This window comes from Panthera onca (assembly GCF_046562875.1).
Source record: "Panthera onca isolate mPanOnc1 chromosome E1 unlocalized genomic scaffold, mPanOnc1 haplotype 2 h2.Chr16_ul_5, whole genome shotgun sequence".
Lineage (NCBI taxonomy): Eukaryota > Metazoa > Chordata > Mammalia > Carnivora > Felidae > Panthera > Panthera onca.
Window position 1 is genome coordinate 1 of NW_027675819.1, and position 19465 is coordinate 19465.

General features: G+C 39.2%; 1 protein-coding gene and 1 pseudogene across 1 annotated transcript in view; one reads left to right on the forward strand and one right to left on the reverse strand.

Annotated features, from left to right (window-relative positions):
• The first annotated feature begins 2902 nt into the window (after nucleotides 1-2902).
• LOC145715166 (EF-hand calcium-binding domain-containing protein 13-like) overlaps nucleotides 2903-19465 on the forward strand; it is a 34853-nt gene continuing 18290 nt past the window's right edge. Inside the window, exon 1 of the mRNA XM_081794827.1 lies at nucleotides 2903-2971. Coding sequence (XP_081650953.1) covers nucleotides 2935-2971 — 37 coding nt within the window. The 5' untranslated portion in view covers nucleotides 2903-2934. The remainder of the gene's footprint in view (nucleotides 2972-19465) is intronic.
• On the reverse strand, nucleotides 5141-5267 carry LOC144614433 (U4 spliceosomal RNA; annotated as a pseudogene).

Genomic DNA, 19465 nt, shown 5'->3' on the forward strand with positions numbered 1-19465 from the left:
AAAACCCTGACTTTTTTGATGAATTGATTCTAATATTTGTATGCATAAACAAAGATCAAGAGTAGCTAAAACACTCTTGAGGAAGAAAAACGTGGATAGGGTGTATGAGTGGTGTTGGAGGGATCTTGCTACCCTGGATATTAAGACTCATTATAAAGTTACAGTAAGTAAAACAGTGTGAAAATGGCACAGGGATAGAGAAATTGACTGATAGGACAGGATAAGTAACTTCCAAATATATCTACACACATATAAGGAAACATATATAATGAGGTGGCAGATTACTGGGGGGGAGGGGAAGCACCAGTTAATAAATGGTGCTGGAATAATTAATTATTCAAATGTAAAAAATAGAATTGGATCCCTACCTATATATCATATTCAGTAATGATTTCCAGATACGAACACTAAAATTCTCTTTAGAGAAAGAAGAAAAATTTTCTGACTTAGAGTTACAAGGAATTATTTTTAAGATACAAAATCACTAACCAGAAAAGAAAAGATTTATACATTTGACTACATTAAAAATAAGAACTTCTCTTTATTAAAAGGTAATACAAACAGAATGAAAATACAAGCCACAAATGTAGCAAAGATTATTATTAAAAAAAATTTTTTTTAATGTTTATTTATTTTTGAGAGAGAGAGAGGTGCAGAGTATGAGATGGGGAGGAGCAGAGAGAGAGGGAGACAGAATCTGAAGCAGGCTCCAGGCTCCCAGCTGTCAGCACAGAGCCCTAAGCGGGGCTTGAACTCATGAATTGTGAGATCATGACCTGAGCCAAAGTTGGATGCTTAACTGACTGGGCCACCCAGGCATTCCAGAGTAAAGATTATTTGTAACACTCATAACAGCGAAAGATCATTGTGGAGAATAAATAGAAAACCCCTATAAATTAACAACCCAAGAGAAAAATGGCCAAATTACAAGAACAGCCATTGCCAGATGAAGAAACATAAGTTGCTAATAATCATATGAAGTCTTTTTATACATCATAGTAATCAGGGAAATGCAAAATTTAGGTCACAATGAAATACCTTTTGATGCTGACCAAATTGGCAAAAATTAAGGTCTGTTAATTTAATTGTTGGTAAATAAGGCAAAAGTGGTGAAAGAACTTTGAAAAACATTATGTAGTATTCTGTAAGGTTTTCATACTTCATGGCTTAGAAAATCCATTTTTTAGTGATACATCCCAGAAAATCTCTGCACTGATGTGCAAGGAGACATGTTAAAAGTGCTCATAGCAGCTCTGATCCTAATAGAAAAAGGAAGGAAGGGAGGAAGGAAAGAAGGAAGGAAGGAAGGAAGGAAGGAAGGAAGGAACAAAAAGAAACAACATGATCGGTGATAGAATGTATAAATAAATTGTGGTATTTACCACTGATGCATGATGAAATACTGATAATGTGTACGTTAGTGAAAATGAACTATAGCAATATACTATATGGATGGTTCTTGGAAATATATTGAATGAAAAAAGCAAGTCTAGGTTGCTATAGTGTGATTATTTTTATAGAGCTGTAAAAGAAAATTAAGGAATATTTTGTTTATCCTGTGTAAAATTTTATGTAAAAAAGCAAGACCTTGGTTAATTTTAAAAAATTCAGCAATGTTCTCTCTGTAGAGAAGCAGTAGAATAGAATGGGGGAAGCACAGACGCAGATGCAGTGGTGTTAATAATGTTCTTCAACTGTGAGGGAGAGGAAGGGGGAAAAATGTTACAGAGAGGGAGTGAGGCAAACCATAAGGACTCTTAAATACTGAGAACAAACTGAGGGTTGATGGGGGTGGGGGAGAGGGGAAAGTGGCTGATGGGCATTGAGGAGGGCACTTGTTGGGATGAGTACTGGGTGTTGTATGGAAACCAATTTGACAATAAACTATATTAAAAAATAATAAAAATAAAAAGTAATTTTGTCCTTAAAACAATAATGTTCTTCAAATGGGAGGTGGGTTCAGTGGTTCAGCTAAAACATTTGTGTATCAAATAGACATTATCAAAAATAGGGAATCTATTGCTTTAGAAAGTTATATGTTCCTGTTAGTGAATGTAAATCTTCATTAACTCTAACATTCGCCTAGAATTTTTCAAAGTCTCATTTTTTTCAAGTCTTTAAATATTTGGTTAAGAATACAAAGTAATTTGGTGCTCCTTAAAGTAAACTTCTCAAAGATTCTTTATCTTGGAAATAGGCAATAGGCTGTGCCTTATCTTTTATAGATTAGAACTGGAATTTGATTTTTTTAGTGGGATAAACAAAGGAGTAGTGTTATCAAAAGCTCATCCTATTTATATAAAACCTTTATATGCGGCCTTAGAAAATTCTTAGAAATCTTTATCCATTCTAATATTGGGATATTATATATAATCAAAGAAAGACATTTTCTAAGTATAGAATGACTATTAAAATGTTTAATAGTTTCAAAAGCATACTGGAATAAAGATAACAATGTGAATGGTAGCCTGAGGTGGGAGAAACCAGAGGTCAAGAAAGCTCACTTCTAATCTCTGATCTTGTATTTCCTTTTGTGACCTGGGGAAAAAAATCATGATATCATGTCTAAGTATTTTTTAAAATGTATAAAATAATACACTAATTCTTTACCGACATATCTTTGAGTTGTTGTCAGGCCAAGACAAGATAATGTAAGTTAAAATTAAAAATGTTGTACGCTTGTAACTAGAAAGATTTTGATTAACTTTCCTGGCATTTTTCAGTTTTACTTTCTCCTTGTGTGTTGAATCGCTTTTTCCTCTTAGAACCATATATTTTTAGTGGTATTAGCTGATGGCTATAATCATGTTATCTCCCTATAATTTATTTTACATAATTCTATAGTTGTCATAATTAACATTTGAAGATATTGAAGAAAATATTCTTTTCTCCTTAGAAACGAAAAAAGTGAATTTTAAAGATTTCATTGATACAATGATGACCAATACGGAACGCTTCTCTGAAAAATTATGTAAGAACATCACATTTTGTGCTTTTATTTACTTTTTCAAGTTTATTTATTTATTTTGAGAGACAGAGAAAGAGCAGGGGCAGGGCAGAGAGAGAGAAAGGGAGAGAGAGAGAATCCCAAGAAGACTCCACACTGTCAGTTACAGAGCCCAGTGCACAGCTCGATCTCACAAACCATGAGATCGTGACCTGAGCGGAACTCAAGAGTTGGACACACTTACCCGACTGAGCCACCCACCCCAACATATATTGTGCTTTTAGTGGACCAACTGGTGTGACAAACTTTAGAAGAGTGTAGCAGACTAGAAGAGGTAGTCATCCTGTAGATCATCAGCCAAACAGATGCCTGGCTTACTGCTGATGTTTGGTTTCAATCTTCTCTGTTAATGATTTCTAAATCTCGAGCACTTCCATGTGCAAATGAATTGAAAGTTTTTACGAGCTTCCTGTTTATCCTCACACTTACTATAAAGAGCTAGAACCGTGTATATAAAATTCCTTTTCGGAAGATGTAAAACGTCTTCCCAATTTGGGGAAGTGATGCCATCTAGTGACTAGCGCTGAGTACTCATATGCAGAATTTCCTCTTTCATTTGTTTATATATTTTTTTCCATCTTCCAATTTATTCAGTAATATTTACTGAGCCATTGTTATATATGCTTTCTGTTAAGCTGATGAGCTGTTAAGATGAGAAAGACAGTCTTGGCCACTCAGAAGCTCACTGTAAAGAAATACAAGGTCTTATATGTACATTTTAAATGGAGTGAAGCTAGTTTAAAAATTGAAGCGAAAAGTAGCATTTTGTTATTTTGTGCTTAGCTGTTGGGTAATAGTGCATTTTAAGTAACAGTTATTTTACCTTACACTAGAAATCAATTTAATTTGCTTTCTATACAAGGTGGAACATAATAGATTAATTGGATGAAGAGATTATTTGCATTGTTAGTCACTTCATTTATCCTAGGAATTTTAGTTTCGTGGAGATAAAAAGTTTTTGTTTTTGTTTTTAAACATTTTTATTATTTTTGAGAGACAGAGAGAGCACGAGCCGGGGAGGGGCAGAAAGAGACAGAAACACAGAATCTAAGCAGACTCTAGGCTCTGAGCTTGTCAGCACAGAGCCCGACGTGGGGCTCGAACTCACAAACAGTGAGGTCGTGACCCAAGCCGAAGTAGGATGCTTAATCAACTGATCCACCCAGGCACCCCGAGTTAAAAAGTTTTATTATCACGGAGTTGTATAGTATATTATCTTACTCATATCTATAGTTAAATTTCCTTTCTTGTTGTTAAATATTGCACATTTATATTCACTGCTTTCCTTTTTTCTTCATCTGGCTGCTCATTTCTTCACCAGACAGCTTATTGGTTCTGTATACCTCATTGGGACCTTCTATCCATTTATCCCTCAACTTTGTCCTTACCCACCAGTCTCCCTGTTTTCACTTTTCTTCCTTATCCACTTGAAAATCACTGGTCTGTGTACCTCGAATACCCTACAGTCTTCAGTACCCTAAATTGCCCTTTGGTTGCACCTGTCTTACAAAACTCCCAACCCTGGCTTTTCCTCGTGGCTGACATCATTTCTAGAGAAAATTATATAGCTCAGCAGATTGAACACTTTGAAATCTTGACCATCAGTGTCTGGTGGCCCTCAGCACTACCTAGGAATTATGTGATTCCCACCCTCTCCCAGTTAGTTTATTCTTTTACTCTCTGAAATAACTAATTAACAATCTCCATTCTCTCAAACTTCCATTCCTACTCCAACCTTAGCCCTTCTCACATTTAGCAGATAACTTAGCCTTTATAAGGAAAATAGAAGCCTGTCACTATTTTGAGGACGTTAAGATATTTCCCAATATTTTCTCCTAAAAGTTTTTAAGTATTTCTTTTTCATAGTTAAGTCTTTAATTCACCTGAAATTGATTTTTATGTTTAGAGTGAAATTGGGATCCAATTTAATTTTTTTCCATAAAGATATTAGCTGGTGACAGTTTTATATTAATTCTTTGAGATTTATGTATTATATAAATTGATTTGGAACCTGACACTCACACATGATGGCCTTGGGATTTAGGTTATCATTGGAGATTTTATTCCTTCTAGTCATACCTCTGGCAGAGAACAGGCTTTCTTCTTGAATTCCTAAAAAGGTGACTAAAGTGTTTTTATTAATAATTTTCAGATGGAAAGATTTTCCGGGGCCCTGTCTTTTTTGGGAAAAGTTTTCAATTAGCAATAATCGCGCCTCGGATAAACCTCATTGGCTATGATACTGCCACTGTGCAAAGCTGGGCCCTGTCTTTTTTTTGTTTGTTTGTTTTGTATTAAATTTTTTTTAAATGTTTATTTATTTTTGAGAGAGCAAGAGACAAAGTGCGAGCAGCAGATAGGCAGAGAGAGAGGGAGACACAGAATCCGAAACAGGCTCCAGGTTCTGAGCTGTCAGCACAGAGCCCAGTGGGGGACTCGAACTCACAAACTGAGAGATCGTGACCTTAGTTGAAGTCGACGCTTAACTGACTGAGCTACCCAGGCCCTGGTGTTAAGTACGCACCTCTATAATTCTAGACTTGTCTGTATCAAGTAATAACAATAATACTTATTATATTACTCACATTTATTGAGGGTTTACTATGTGCCAGTACTGTTCTAAATAATTTTTATTTATTAACTCACTTAATTCTCACATCAACTCTATTATTTTTATTTTATGGATGGGAAAACCACAGCCCAGAGGTTAAAGAAGTCACATAGCTAGTATGTGGTAGAATTAAGATTAGAACTCGGGTAGAGTGGTGCCTGGTTGGTTCAGTCAGTTGAGTGTCCGACTTTTGATTTTAGCTCAGGTCATGACCGCAGCGTTGTGAGATGGAGCCCCACATCAGGCTCTGTGCTGGGCATGGATCCTGCTTAAGATTCTGTCCTGAGAGGCCCTTTGTCAGCTTGGCAGAGTGGTGCCACCCCAGAACCCGGGTGTGTGGAGTGGGATCCTTTAAGACGTTGGGGTTTGAATCCCAGCTGAGTGCCTGGGAGGTGCAGGAGACTGTGGAGCGGGACAAACTGACCAGATCGTGCCTGTGCTGTGCTGTGAGGGCTGCCTGAACAGGGTGGTTTGGTCTAGGGAGGAGAAACTGCGACGATGCCATTTTCCTCCAATCACCAACATGGTGGGGCTTCAGGGAACAGGACAGCAGGCCCCCAGTGGAGGTTGGACTGCTTACACCAAACCCTGCCTCACCATGCCTGGCAACTGCATATCTGCTGGAGGGAGAATTGACCCTTACCCAACCAGAGGGTCCCTCCTCCAGACCAGCACAACCACTGGTTCCAGGGCACCATCGGACAACGGTCCGGCAGTGTTTCATTTTCTGATTTGATTTTTGGAAATACATATTTTCTTTTCTTGTCTTTTCTCCTTCTTCTTCTTCCTTCCCTTCTCTATTCTGGTTGTTAATTTGTTTAAGCAGGCATTTTTAATCTATGCATTTTACACCTCTTCTGTATCTCCTCCTTCTTTATTTTTCTCTCTCTCTCTAGATTAAGCCATATAGTTTCTCTGATTCTCTGCCTGCTCAATTTTTTTTTCTCTTTCCCTGCCTCTGTCATTTCCCTCTTTCTATGGGATAAGGCTTCTTCCACCCCCTCCCCTTTTTAATTTTTTCCAGGGTTACTTCAATGAACAAATCAAAGCACGCCTGGTGGAAAGTCCAAACCACCAGTGCGAGTAGGGGTATAAAGCAACCAGAGTCACAACAACAGAGAGCATGTGACACACTCCAAAAACACCTCCTGAAGGGTCAGGCCCTGGATAGTATATGACCCCTTTTTAACATAGTAGTACTCACAGGGGCAGGACACATAACAAACTATTAAAACACGTAAAAGACAGAAAACTAGACAAAATGACTAGACAGAAGAATTCTCAAAAATTCTAGGAAGAAATGACAGCCAGAAAAATTGCTCAAAACAGATATAAACAATATATCTAAACAAGAATTTGGAATAATAGTCATAAGACTAAGAGCTGGGCTTGAAAAAACTATAGAAGACAGCAGAGAATCTATTGCTGCAGAGATCAAGGACACAAGAGATAGTCATGATGAATTAAGAAATGCAGTAAATGAGATGCAAAATAAACTAGATGCAGAGACAGCAAGGATGAAGGAGCAGAGGGAAGAATAAGTGAAATAGAAGATAACATGGAAAATGATGAAGCTGAAAAAGAGAGAGAGAGGAAAATATTAGACCACGAGGGGAGAATTAGAGACCTAAGTGATTCAATGAGATATAATAATATCTGTATCATAGGAATTCCAGAAGGAGAAGAAAGAGACAGGGGCAGAAGGTTTGTTTCACCAAATTATAGTTGAGAGCTTCCCTAATCTGGGGGAGGAAGCAGACATCCAAGTCCAGGAGGCCCAGAGAATTCCCTTCAGAATTAACAGAAGCAGGTCAGCCCCAAGGCATGTCATAGTGAAATTGGCAAAATACAAAGATAAAGAGAGAATTCTGAAAGCAGCTAGGGACAAACGGGCCTTAACCTACAAGGGCAGACACACAAGGGTAGTAGCAGACCTGTCCACTGAAACTTGGCAGGCCAGAAGGGAGTAGCTGGAAATATTCAATGTGCTGAATAGGAAAAATATGCAGCCAGGAATCCTTTATCCATCAAGGCTGTCATTCAGAGTGAAAGGAGAGATCAAGGCTTTTCCAGACAAACAAAAACTGAAGGAATTCATGACCACTAAACCAACCCTGCAGGCACTCTGTGAGTGGAATGCTGCAAAGACTACAAAGGACCAGAGACATTGCCACAATCATGAAACCTACAGATAACACAATGACACTAAATCCATATCTTTCAGTCATAACTCTGAATGTAAATGGGCTAAATGCCCCAATCAAAAGGCATAAGGTATCAACATGGATAAAAAACCAAGTTCCATCTATATGCTGTCTACAAGACACTCATTTTAGACCTGAGGACACCTGAAAATTGGAAGTGAGGGGATGGAGAACCATATATCATGCTACTGGAAGTCAAAAGAAAGCTGGAATAGCCATACTTATATCAGACAAACTAGATTTTAAAGTAAAGACGGTAGCAAATGATAAAGAAGGGCATTATTGTCATAATTAAGGGGCCTATCCATCAAGAAGAGATAACAATCGTAAATGTTTATGCCCCCAACTTGGTAGAACCCAAATTTATAAATTAATCACAAACATAAGCAATCTTACTGATAATAATACGGTAATTGTAGATGACTTTATTTTTTTTCAATATATGAAATTTATTGTCAAATTAGTTTCCATACAACACCCAGTGCTTATCCCAAAAGGTGCCCTCCTCAATACCCATCACCCACCTTCGCTTCCCTCCCACCCCCCATCAACCCTCAGTTTGGTCTCAGTTTTTAAGAGTCTCTTATGCTTTGGCTCTCTCCCACTCTAACCTCTTTTTTTTTTTCTCCTTCCCCTCCCCCATGGGTTTCTGTTAAGTTTCTTAGGATCCACGTAAGAGTAAAACCATATGGTATCTGTCTTTCTCTGTATGGCTTATTTCACTTAGCATCACACTCTCCAGTTCCATCCATGTTGCTACAAAGGGCCATATTTCATTCTTTCTCATTGTCACGTAGTATTCCATTGTGTATATAAACCACAATTTCTTTCTCCATTCGTCAGTTGATGGACATTTAGGCTCTTTCCATAATTTGGCTATTGTTGAGAGTGCCGCTATAAACATTGGGGTACAAGTGCCCCTATGCATCAGTACTCCTGTATCCCTTGGGTAAATTCCTAGCAGTGCTATTGCTGGGTCATAGGGTAGGTCTATTTTTAATTTTCTGAGGAACCTCCACACTGTTTTCCAGAGCAGCTGCACCAATTTGCATTCCCACCAACAGTGCAAGAGGGTTCCCATTTCTCCACATTCTCTCCAGCATCTACAGTCTCATGATTTGTTCATTTTAGCCACTCTGACTGGCGTGAGGTGATATCTGAGTGTGGTTTTGATTTGTATTTCCCTGATGAGGAGCGATGTTGAGCATCTTTTCATGTGCCTGTTGGCCATCCGGATGTCTTCTTTAGAGAAGTGTCTATTCATGTTTTCTGCCCATTTCTTCACTGGGTTATTTGTTTTTCGGGTGTGGAGTTTGGTGAGCTCTTTATAGATTTTGGATACTAGCCCTTTGTCCGATATGTCATTTGCAAATATCTTTTCCCATTCCGTTGGTTGCCTTTTAGTTTTGTTGGTTGTTTCCTTTGCTGTGCAGAAGCTTTTTGTCTTCATAAGGTCCCAGTAGTTCATTTTTGCTTTTAATTCCCTTGCCTTTGGGGATGTGTCGAGTAAGAGATTGCTACGGCTGAGGTCAGAGAGGTCTTTTCCTGCTTTCTCCTCTAGGGTTTTGATGGTTTCCTGTCTCACATTCAGGTCCTTTATCCATTTTGAGTTTATTTTTGTGAATGGTGTGAGAAAGTGGTCTTGTTTCATTCTTCTGCATGTTGCTGTCCAGTTCTCGCAGCACCATTTGTTAAAGAGACTGTCTTTTTTCCATTGGATGTTCTTTCCTGCTTTGTCAAAGATGAGTTGGCCATACATTTGTGGGTCTAGTTCTGGGGTTTCTATTCTATTCCATTGGTCTATGTGTCTGTTTTTGTGCTAATACCATGCTGTCTTGATGATTATAGCTTTGTAATAGAGGCTAAAGTCTGGGATTGTGATGCCTCCTGCTTTGGTCTTCTTCAAAATTACTTTGGCTATTTGGGCCTTTTGTGGTTCCATATGAATTTTAGGATTGCTTGTTCTAGTTTCGAGAAGATTGCTGGTGGAATTTTGATTGGGATTGCATCGAATGTGTAGATAGCTTTGGGTAGTATTGACATTTTGACAATATTTATTCTTCCAATCCATGAGCATGGAATGTTTTTCCATTTCTTTATATCTTCTTCAATTTCCTTCATAAGCTTTCTATAGTTTTCAGCATACAGATCTTTTACATCTTTGGTTAGATTTATCCCCAGGTATTTTATGCTTCTTGGTACAATTGTGAATGGGATCAGTTTCTTTATTTGTCAACTGATGAATGCAACTGTTGAATGCAACTGATTTCTGTACATTGATTTTGTATCCTGAAACTTTGCTGAAATCATGTATCAGTTCTAGCAGACTTTTGGTGGAGTCTGTCGGATTTTCCACGTATAATAACATGTCTTCTGCAAAAAGTAAATGCTTAACTTCATCTTTGCCAATTTTGATGCCTTTGATTTCCTTTTGTTGTCTGATTGCTGATGCTAGAACTTCCAACACTGTGCTAAACAACAGCAGTGAGAGTGGACATCCCTGTCGTGTTCCTGATCTCAGGGAAAAAGCTGTCAGTTTTTCCCCATTGAGGATGATGTTATCTGTGGGTTTTTCATAAATGGCTTTTATGATGTTAAAGTATGTTCCTTCTATCCCGACTTTCTCGAGGGTTTTTATTAGGAAAGGATGCTGAATTTTGTCAAATGCCTCTTCTGCATCGATTGACAGGATCATATGGTTCTTATCTTCTCTTTTATTAATGTGATGTATCACATTGATTGATTTGCGAATGTTGAACCAGCCCTGCATCCCAGGAATGAATCCCACTTGATCATGGTGAATAATTCTTTTTAGAAGCTGTTGAATTCGATTTGCTAGTATCTTATTGAGAATTTTTGCATCCACATTCATCAGGAATATTGGCCTATAGTTCTCTTTTATTACTGGGTTTCTGTCTGGTTTAGGAATCAAAGTAATACTGGCTTCATAGAATGAGTCTGGAAGTTTTCCTTCCCTTTCTATTTTTTGGAATAGCTTGAGAAGGATAGGTATTATCTCTGCTTTAAACGTCTGGTAGAACTCCCCTGGGAAGCCATCTGGTCCTGGACTCTTATTTGTTGGGAGATTTTTGATAACTGATTCAATGTCGTCACTGGTTATGGGTCTGTTCAAGCTTTCTGTTTCCTCCTGATTGAGTTTTGGAAGTGTGTGGGTGTTTAGGAATTTGTCCATTTCTTCCAGGTTGTCCAGTTTGCTGGCATATAATTTTTCATAGTATTCCCTGATAATTGCTTGTATCTCTGAGGGATTGGTTGTAATAATTCCATTTTCATTCATGATTTTATCTGTTTAGGTCCTCTCCCTTTTCTTTTTGAGAAGCCTGGCTAGAGGTTTATCAATTTTGTTTATTTTTTCAAAAAACCAACTCTTGGTTTCATTGATCTGCTCTACAGTTTTTTAGATTCTATATTGTTTATTTCTGCTCTGATCTTTATTATTTCTCTTCTTCTGGGTTTAGGCTGTCTTTGCTGTTCTGCTTATATTTCCTTTAGATGTGCCGTTAGATTTTGTATTTGGGATTTTTCTTGTTTCTTGAGATAGGCCTGGATTGCAATGTATTTTCCTCTCAGGACTGCCTTCGCTGCATCCCAAAGCGTTTGGATTGTTGTATTTTCATTTTCGTTTGTTTCCATATATTTTTTAATTTCTTCTCTAATTGCCTGGTTGACCCATTCATTCTTTAGTAGGGTGTTCTTTAACCTCCATGCTTTTGGAGGTTTTCCAGACTTTTTCCTGTGGTTGATTTCAAGCTTCATAGCATTGTGGTCTGAAAGTATGCATGGTATGATTTCAATTCTTATATACTTATGAAGGGCTGTTTTGTGACCCAGTATGTGATCTATCTTGGAGAATGTTCCATGTGCACTCGAGAAGAAAGTATATTCTGTTGCTTTGGGATGCAGAGCTCTAAATATATCTGTCAAGTCCATCTGATCTAATGTATCATTCAGGGCCCTTGTTTCTTTATTGACTGTGTGTCTAGATGATCTATCCATTTCTGTAAGTGGAGTGTTAAAGTCCCCTGAAATTACCACATTCTTATCAATAAGGTTACTTATGTTTGTGAGTAATTGTTTTATATATTTGGGGGCTCCTGTATTTGGCACATAGACATTTATAATTGTTAGCTCTTCCTGATGGATAGACCCTGTAATCATTATATCATGCCCTTCTTCATCTCTTGTTACAGCCTTTAATTTAAAGTTTAGTTTGTCTGATATAAGTATGTCTATTCCAGCTTTCTTTTGACTTCCAGTGGCATGATAAATAGTTCTCCATCCCCTCACTCTCAATCTGAAGGTGTCCTCAGGTCTAAAATGAGTCTCTTGTAGACAGCAAATAGATGGGTCTTGCTTTTTTATCCATTCTGATACCCTATGTCTTTTGGTTGGCACATTTAATCCATTTACATTCAGTGTTATTATAGAAAGATACGGGTTTAGAGTCATTGTGATGTCTGTAGGTTTCATGTTTGTAGCAATGTCTCTGGTACTTTGTCTCACAGGATCCCCCTTAGGATCTCTTGTAGGGCTGGTTTAGTGGTGACGAATTCCTTCAGTTTTTGTTTGTTTGGGAAGACCTTTATCTCTCCTTCTGTTCTAAATGACAGACTTGCTGGATAAAGGATTCTCGGCTGCATATTTTTTTCTGTTCATCACATTGAAGATCTCCTGCCATTCCTTTCTGACCTGCCAAGTTTCAGAAGAGAGATCAGTCACAAGTCTTATAGGTCTCCCTTTATATGTAAGAGCACATTTATCCCTCGCTGCTTTCAGAATTTTCTCTTTATCCTTGTACTTTTCCAGTTTCACTGTGATATGTCATGCAGAAGATCGATTCAAGTTACGTCTGAAGGGAGTTCTCTGTGCCTCTTGGATTTCAATGCCTTTTTCCTTCCCCAGATCAGGGAAGTTCTCAGCTATGATTTCTTCAAGTACATCTTCAGCACCTTTCCCTCTCTCTTCCTCCTCTGGAATACCAATTATGTGTAGAATATTTCTCTTTAGTGCATCACTTAGTTCTGTAATGTTCCCCTCATACTCCTGGATTTTTTTTATCTTTTTCTCAGCTTCCTCTTTTTCCATAATTTTATCTTCTAGTTCACCTATTCTCTCCTCTGCCTCTTCAATCCGAGCCGTGGTTGTTTTATTTTGCAGCTCATTTATAGCATTTTTTAGCTCCTCCTGGCTGTTCCTTAGTCCCTTGATCTCTGTAGCAATAGATTCTGTGCTGTCCTTTACACTTTTTTCAAGCCCAGCGATTAATTTTATGACTATTATTCTAAATTCACTTTCTGTTATATTGTTTAAATTGTTTTTGATCAGTTCGTTAGCTGTCGTTATTTCCTGGAGATTCTTTTGAGGGGAATTCTTCCGTTTGGTCATTTTGGATAGTCCCTGGAGTGGTGCGGAACTGCGGGGCACTTCTCCTGTGCTGTCTTGAATAACTTGCGTTGGTGGGTGGGGCCGCAGTCAGACCTGATGTCTGCCCCCAGCCCACCACTGGGGCCACAGTCAGACTGGTGTGTACCTTCTCTTCCCCTCTCCTAGGGGCGGGATTCACTGTGGGGTGGCGTGCCGTGGCCCATCTGGGCTACTTGCACACTGCCAGGCTTATGGTGCTGGGGATCTGGCGTATTAGCTGTGGTGGATCGGCAAGGTGCACAGGGGCGGGAGGGGCAGGCTCAGCTAGCTTATCCTTCCGTGATCAGCTTCTGGAGGGGCCCTGCGGCACCGGGAGGGAGTCAGACCCGCCGCCAGTGGGATGGATCCACAGAAGCACAACGTTGGATGTTTGCGCGGTGCAAGCAAGTTCCCTGGCAGGAACCGGTTCCCTTTGGGATTTTGGCTGGGGGATGGGCGAGGGAGATGGCGCTGGCGAGCGCCTTTGTTCCCCACCAATTTGAGCTTTGTCGTCCGGGGCTCAACAACTCTCCCTCCCGTTGTCCTCCAGCCTTCCCGCTCTCTGAGCAGAGCTGTTAACTTATAACCTTCCAGATGTTAAGTCCTGCTTGCTGTCTGAACACACTCCGTCCAGCCCCTCCGCTTTTGCAAGCCAGACTCGGGGGCTCTGCTTGCCCGGCGGGCTGCCCTTCTGCCCTGACTCCCTCCCGCCAGTCTGTAGCACGCACTGCCTCTCCGCCCTTCCTACCCTCTTCCATGGTCCTCTCGTCTATGCTTGGCTCCGGAGACTCCGTTCTGCTAGTCTTCTGGCAGTTTTCTGGGTTATTTAGGCAGGTGTAGATGGAATCTATGTGATCAGCAGGATGCGGTGAGCCCGGCATCCTCCTACGCCGCCATCTTCCCTGTGGATGACTTTAATACTCCACTTACAGTAATGGAGAGATGACCTAGGCAGAAAATTAATAAAGAAACAACGGTCTTGAATGATACCCTGGACCAGATGGAGTTGACAAATATATTCAGAACTTTTTATCCAAAAGCAGCAGAATACACATTCTTCTCGAGTGCACATGGAATATTCTCCAAAATAGATCACATACTGGGTCACAAAGCAGCCCTAAATAAATATAAAAGGATTGAGATCATACCATGAATATTTTCAGATCACAATGCTATGAAACTTGAAATCAACCACAAGACAAAATTTGGAAAGCCTCCTAATGCATGGAGGTTAAAGAACATCCTACTAAAGAATCAGTGGGTCAATTAGGCAGTTAAAGAAGAAATTTAAAAATATATGGAAGCAAATGAGAATGAAAATAAAACATTCCCAACCCTTTGGGATGCAGCAAAGGCAGTCCTAAGAGGAAAATACACTGCAATCCAGGCCTATCTCAAGAAACAAGAAAAGTCCCCAAAACAGAATCTACCCTCACACCTAAAGGAACTAGAAGCAGAGCAGCAAAGAAACCCCAAAGCCAGCAGAAGAAGAGAAATAATAAAGATTAGAGCAGAACTAAACAATATGGAATCCAAAAAAACCCAAAAAACAAAAAACACAGTAGAACAGATCAATTAATCTAAGAGGTGGTTTTTGGAAACAATAAACAAAATTGATAAAACCCTAGCCAGACTTCTCAAAAAGAAAAGAGAGAGAACCCAAATAGATAAAATCACAGATGAAAGAGGAGAGATCACAACCAACACCACAGAAATACAAACAATTATTAGAGAATACTGTGAAAAATTATATGCCAACAAACTGGACAATCTGTAAGAAATTGGACAAATTCCTAGACACCCACACACTACCAAAACTCAAACTGGAAGAAATAGAAAATTTGAACAGACCCACAACCAGTGAAGAAATTGAATCAGTTATCAAAAATCTCCCAACAAATGAGTCCCAACAAATGGGCCAGATGGCTACCCAAGGGACTTCTACCAGACATTTAAAGCAGAGTTAGTACCTATTCTTCTCAAGCTGTTCCAAACAATAGAAATGGAAGGAAGGCTTCTGGACTAATTCTATGTAGCCAGCATTACCTCGATTCCCAAACCAGACAGAGACCCCACTAAAAAGAATTACAGGCCAATATCCCCGATGAACATGGATGCAAAAATTCTCAACAAGATACTAGCAAATTGAATTCAACAGTATATTAAAAGAATTATTAACCATGATCAAGTGGGATTCATTCCTGGGCTGCAGGACTGGTTCAATATTCGCAAATCAATCAATGTGGTATATCACATCGATAGAAGAAAGGATAAGAACAATATGATCCTGTCAATAGATGCAGAAAAAGCATCTGACAAAATACAGCATCATTAGTAAAAACCCTCCAGAAAGTTGGGATAGAAGGAACATATCTTAACATCATCAAATCTACATATGAAAAGCCCAAGCTAATATCATCCTCAATGGGGAAAAACTGAGAGTTTACCCACTGAGATCAGGAATACAACAGGGATGTCTACTCTCACCACTGTTGTTTAATATAGTGTTGGAAGTCCTAGCCTCAGCAATCAGACAACAAAAGGAAATAAAAGGCATCCAAATTGGCAAAGAAGTCAAACTTTCATTTTTTGCAGATGACATGATACTCTACATGGAAAACTCAAGACTCCACCAAAAAACTAGAACTGATACATGAATTCAGCAAAGTCGCAGGATATAAAACCAATGTACGGAAATTGGTTGCATTTCTATACACCAAGAATGAAGCAATAGTAAGAGAAATCAAAGAATCGATCCCATTTACAATTGTATCGAGAACCATAAAATACCTAGGAATAAGTTTAACCAAAGAGGTAAAAGATCTGTATGCTGAAAACTGTAGAAAACTTATGAAAGAAATTGAAGAAGACACAAAGAAATGGAAAGGCATTCCAGGCTCATGGATTGGAAGAAAAAATATTGTTAAAATGTGGATAGTACCCAAAGCAATCTACACATTCAGTGTAATCCCACTCAAAATTGCACCAGCATTCTTCTCAGAGCTAGAACAAACAATCTTTCAAATTTGTAGGGAACCACATGAGACCCTGAATAGCCAAAGTAATGTTGAACAGGAAAACCAAAGTAGGAAGCATCACAATCCCAGACTTCAGCCTCTACTACAAAGCTGTAATCATCAAGACAGTATGGTATTGGCACAAAAATAGGCACATAGACCAGTGGAGTAGAATACAGAACCCAGAATTGGACTCACAAAGGTATGGCCAATTAATCTTTGATGAAGCAGGGAAGAGTATCCAAGGAAAAAAAGAAAGTCTCTTTGGCAAATAGTGCTGGAAGAACTGTACAGTAACAAGCAGAAGAATGAAACTGGACCACTCTCTCACACCATACACAAAAATAAACTCAAAGTGGATGAAGGGCCTAAATGTGAGACAGGAAACCATCAAAACCCTAGAGGGGAAAACAGTCAACAACCTCTTTGACCTCAGCCACAGCAACTTCTTACTTGATACGTCTCTGAAGGCAAGGGAGATAAAAGCAAAAATGAACTATTGGGACCTCATCAAGATAAAAAGTTTCTGCACAGCCAAGGAAACAATCAACAAAACTAAAAGGCAACTGATCGAATGGAAGACGATATTTACAAATGACATATCAGATAAAGGTTAGTATCCAAAATCTATAAAGAACTTACCAAGCTCAACACCCGACAAACAAACCAGTGAAGAAATGGACAGATGACATGAGCAGACACTTTTCCAAAGAAGACATCCAGATGGCCAGCAGACACATGAAAAGATGCTCAACATCGCTCATCATTAGGGAAATACAAATCAAAACCACACTGAGATACCACCTCACACAGGTCAGAGTGGCTAAAATTAACAACTCAGGAAACAACAGATGTTGGTGAGGATGTGGAGAAATGGGAGCCCTCTTGCACTTTTGGTGGGAGTGCAAACTGGTGCAGCCTCCCTGGAAAACAGTGTAGAGGTTCCTCAAGAAATTAAAAATAGAATTACCCTACAACCCAGCAATAGCACTACTAGGAATTTATCCAAAGGATGCAGGAGTGCTGATTCATAGGGGCACGTGTACCCCAATGTTTATAATAGCACTATCAACAATAGCCACATTATGGAAAGAGCCAATGTCCATCCACTGATGAATGGATAAAAAAGATGTGATACACACACACACACACACACACACACACACACACACACACACCAGAATACTACCGGCAATGAGAAAGAATGAAATCTTGCCATTTGCAACAACATGGATGGAACTGGAGGGTATTATGTTAAGTGAAATAAGTCAGAGCAAGAGAGATATCATGTTTTCACTCATATGTAGAATTTGAGAAACTTAACCAAAGACCATGAGGGAAGGGAAGAGGAAAAAAATAGTTTCAAACAAAGAGGGAGGAAGGCAAACCATAAGAGACTCCTGAATACAGAGAACGACTGAGGATTGATGGGGAGACTGTGGGGGAGGGGAAAATGGGTGATGGGCATTGAGGAGGGTACTTGTTGGGATGAGTACTGGGTGTTGTATGTAAGCGATGAATCATGGGAATCTACTCTTAAAGCCAAGAGCACACTGTATGTTAGCTAACTTGACAATAAGTTATATTTTAAAAAAAAAAGCATTCTCTCTCTCTCTCTGCCCCTCTCCCATATGCACACACTCTGTCTCTCTCTCAAAAAAAAAAGGCAACTCATGGGGCGCCTGGGTGGCTCAGTCAGTTAAGCATCTGACTGTTGATTTCGCCTCAGGTCATGATTTCACAGTTTGTGAGCTCAAGCCCTGCATCAGGATCCATGCAACGGTGAGAAGCCTGCTTGGGATTCCCTCTCTCTGCTCCTTCCGCATGCCCTCTCTCTCACTCAAAATAAGTGCATTAATTTTTAAAAAAAGCAACTCAGAGCTTATGTTCTCTACTTATGCATTATACCATCTGACTGCCATGGCGTCAGCTCAGGCACACACACAATAATTCTTCCTCACTTCTGGCATCTGGTGATTTTCCTTTCTATTGAGCTTATCACTCAGTTGTTTAGGCTGAAAAGTTAGGAGTCATTCTTGGTCTTTTTTTTCCTTATGGCCCTAGCTCCACCACTTCCACTTCCCTGATTCAATTCATCACCAAATATTATTTTTATTGATATTTTAACTCAGTATAGAGTGTGTTTTGCATTGGAAATTGAAGGGGAATCTGGCTATTGTCATTCTATATTGCCAGTTCTCTCTTTATAGGGGGCACCTGGGTGGCTCAGTCGGCTAAGCGTTGGACTTTGCCTCAGGTCATGATCATGCTGTTCATGAGCCCTGTGTCAGGCTCTGTGCTGTTTGAGCTGTTTGAGCCCTGTGTCAGGCTCTGTGCTGACAGCTCAGAGCCTGGAACCTGCTTCAGATTCTGTGTCTCCCTCTTTCTCTGCCCCTCTCCAGCTCATTCTCTCTCTCTCTCTCTCTCTCTCTCTCTCTCTCTCTCTCTCTCAAAAATAAACATTCAAAAATAAAAAATAAAAACACTCATTCATGGGGTGCCTTGGTGGCTCCGTTGGTTGAGCATCCAACTCTCGATTTTGGCTCGGGTCATGGTCTCACAGTTTCGTGGGTTCAAGCCCTATGTTGGGCTCTGTGCTGACTGACAGCATGGAGCCTGCTGTCTCTCTGTCTCCCACTGTCTCTCTGTCCCTTCCCTGCTCTCATTCTCTCTGTCTCTCTCAAAATAGAAATAAAATAAACTTAAAAAAACCCACTCATTCAGGTTTTTGACCTTGACATTCCACCTTAGCTTTTTACAAAAGTTAAATCTCACTTTGTTAACTCCATTTGCCAATTTTCTATTTTCATCTTATTTACCTCTATAGTTTTTTTTTAACTCAAGTGTAATTAACATACAGTATTACATTAGTTTCAGGTGTGCAGCATAATGATTCAACCATTATTTTTAATTTAATATGTTTATTCTTCAAAATTCTTCTCCTTATGTTTTCTGTGACACCGTCATCTCATTTTTTCCCCACCTTATTGGCTCTTCCTTTTTTTTCTTTAAAATTGAGATATAATTGGCATATAACATTGTGTGAATTTAAGGTGTACAAAGTGTTGATTTGATACACTTATATATTGCAATACGATTACCACCATAGTGTTAACTAACAGCATCATCACATCACATAATGATCATTTCTTTTTTTGTGGTGAGAACACCAAGATTTATTCTCTTAGCAACATTCAAGTAT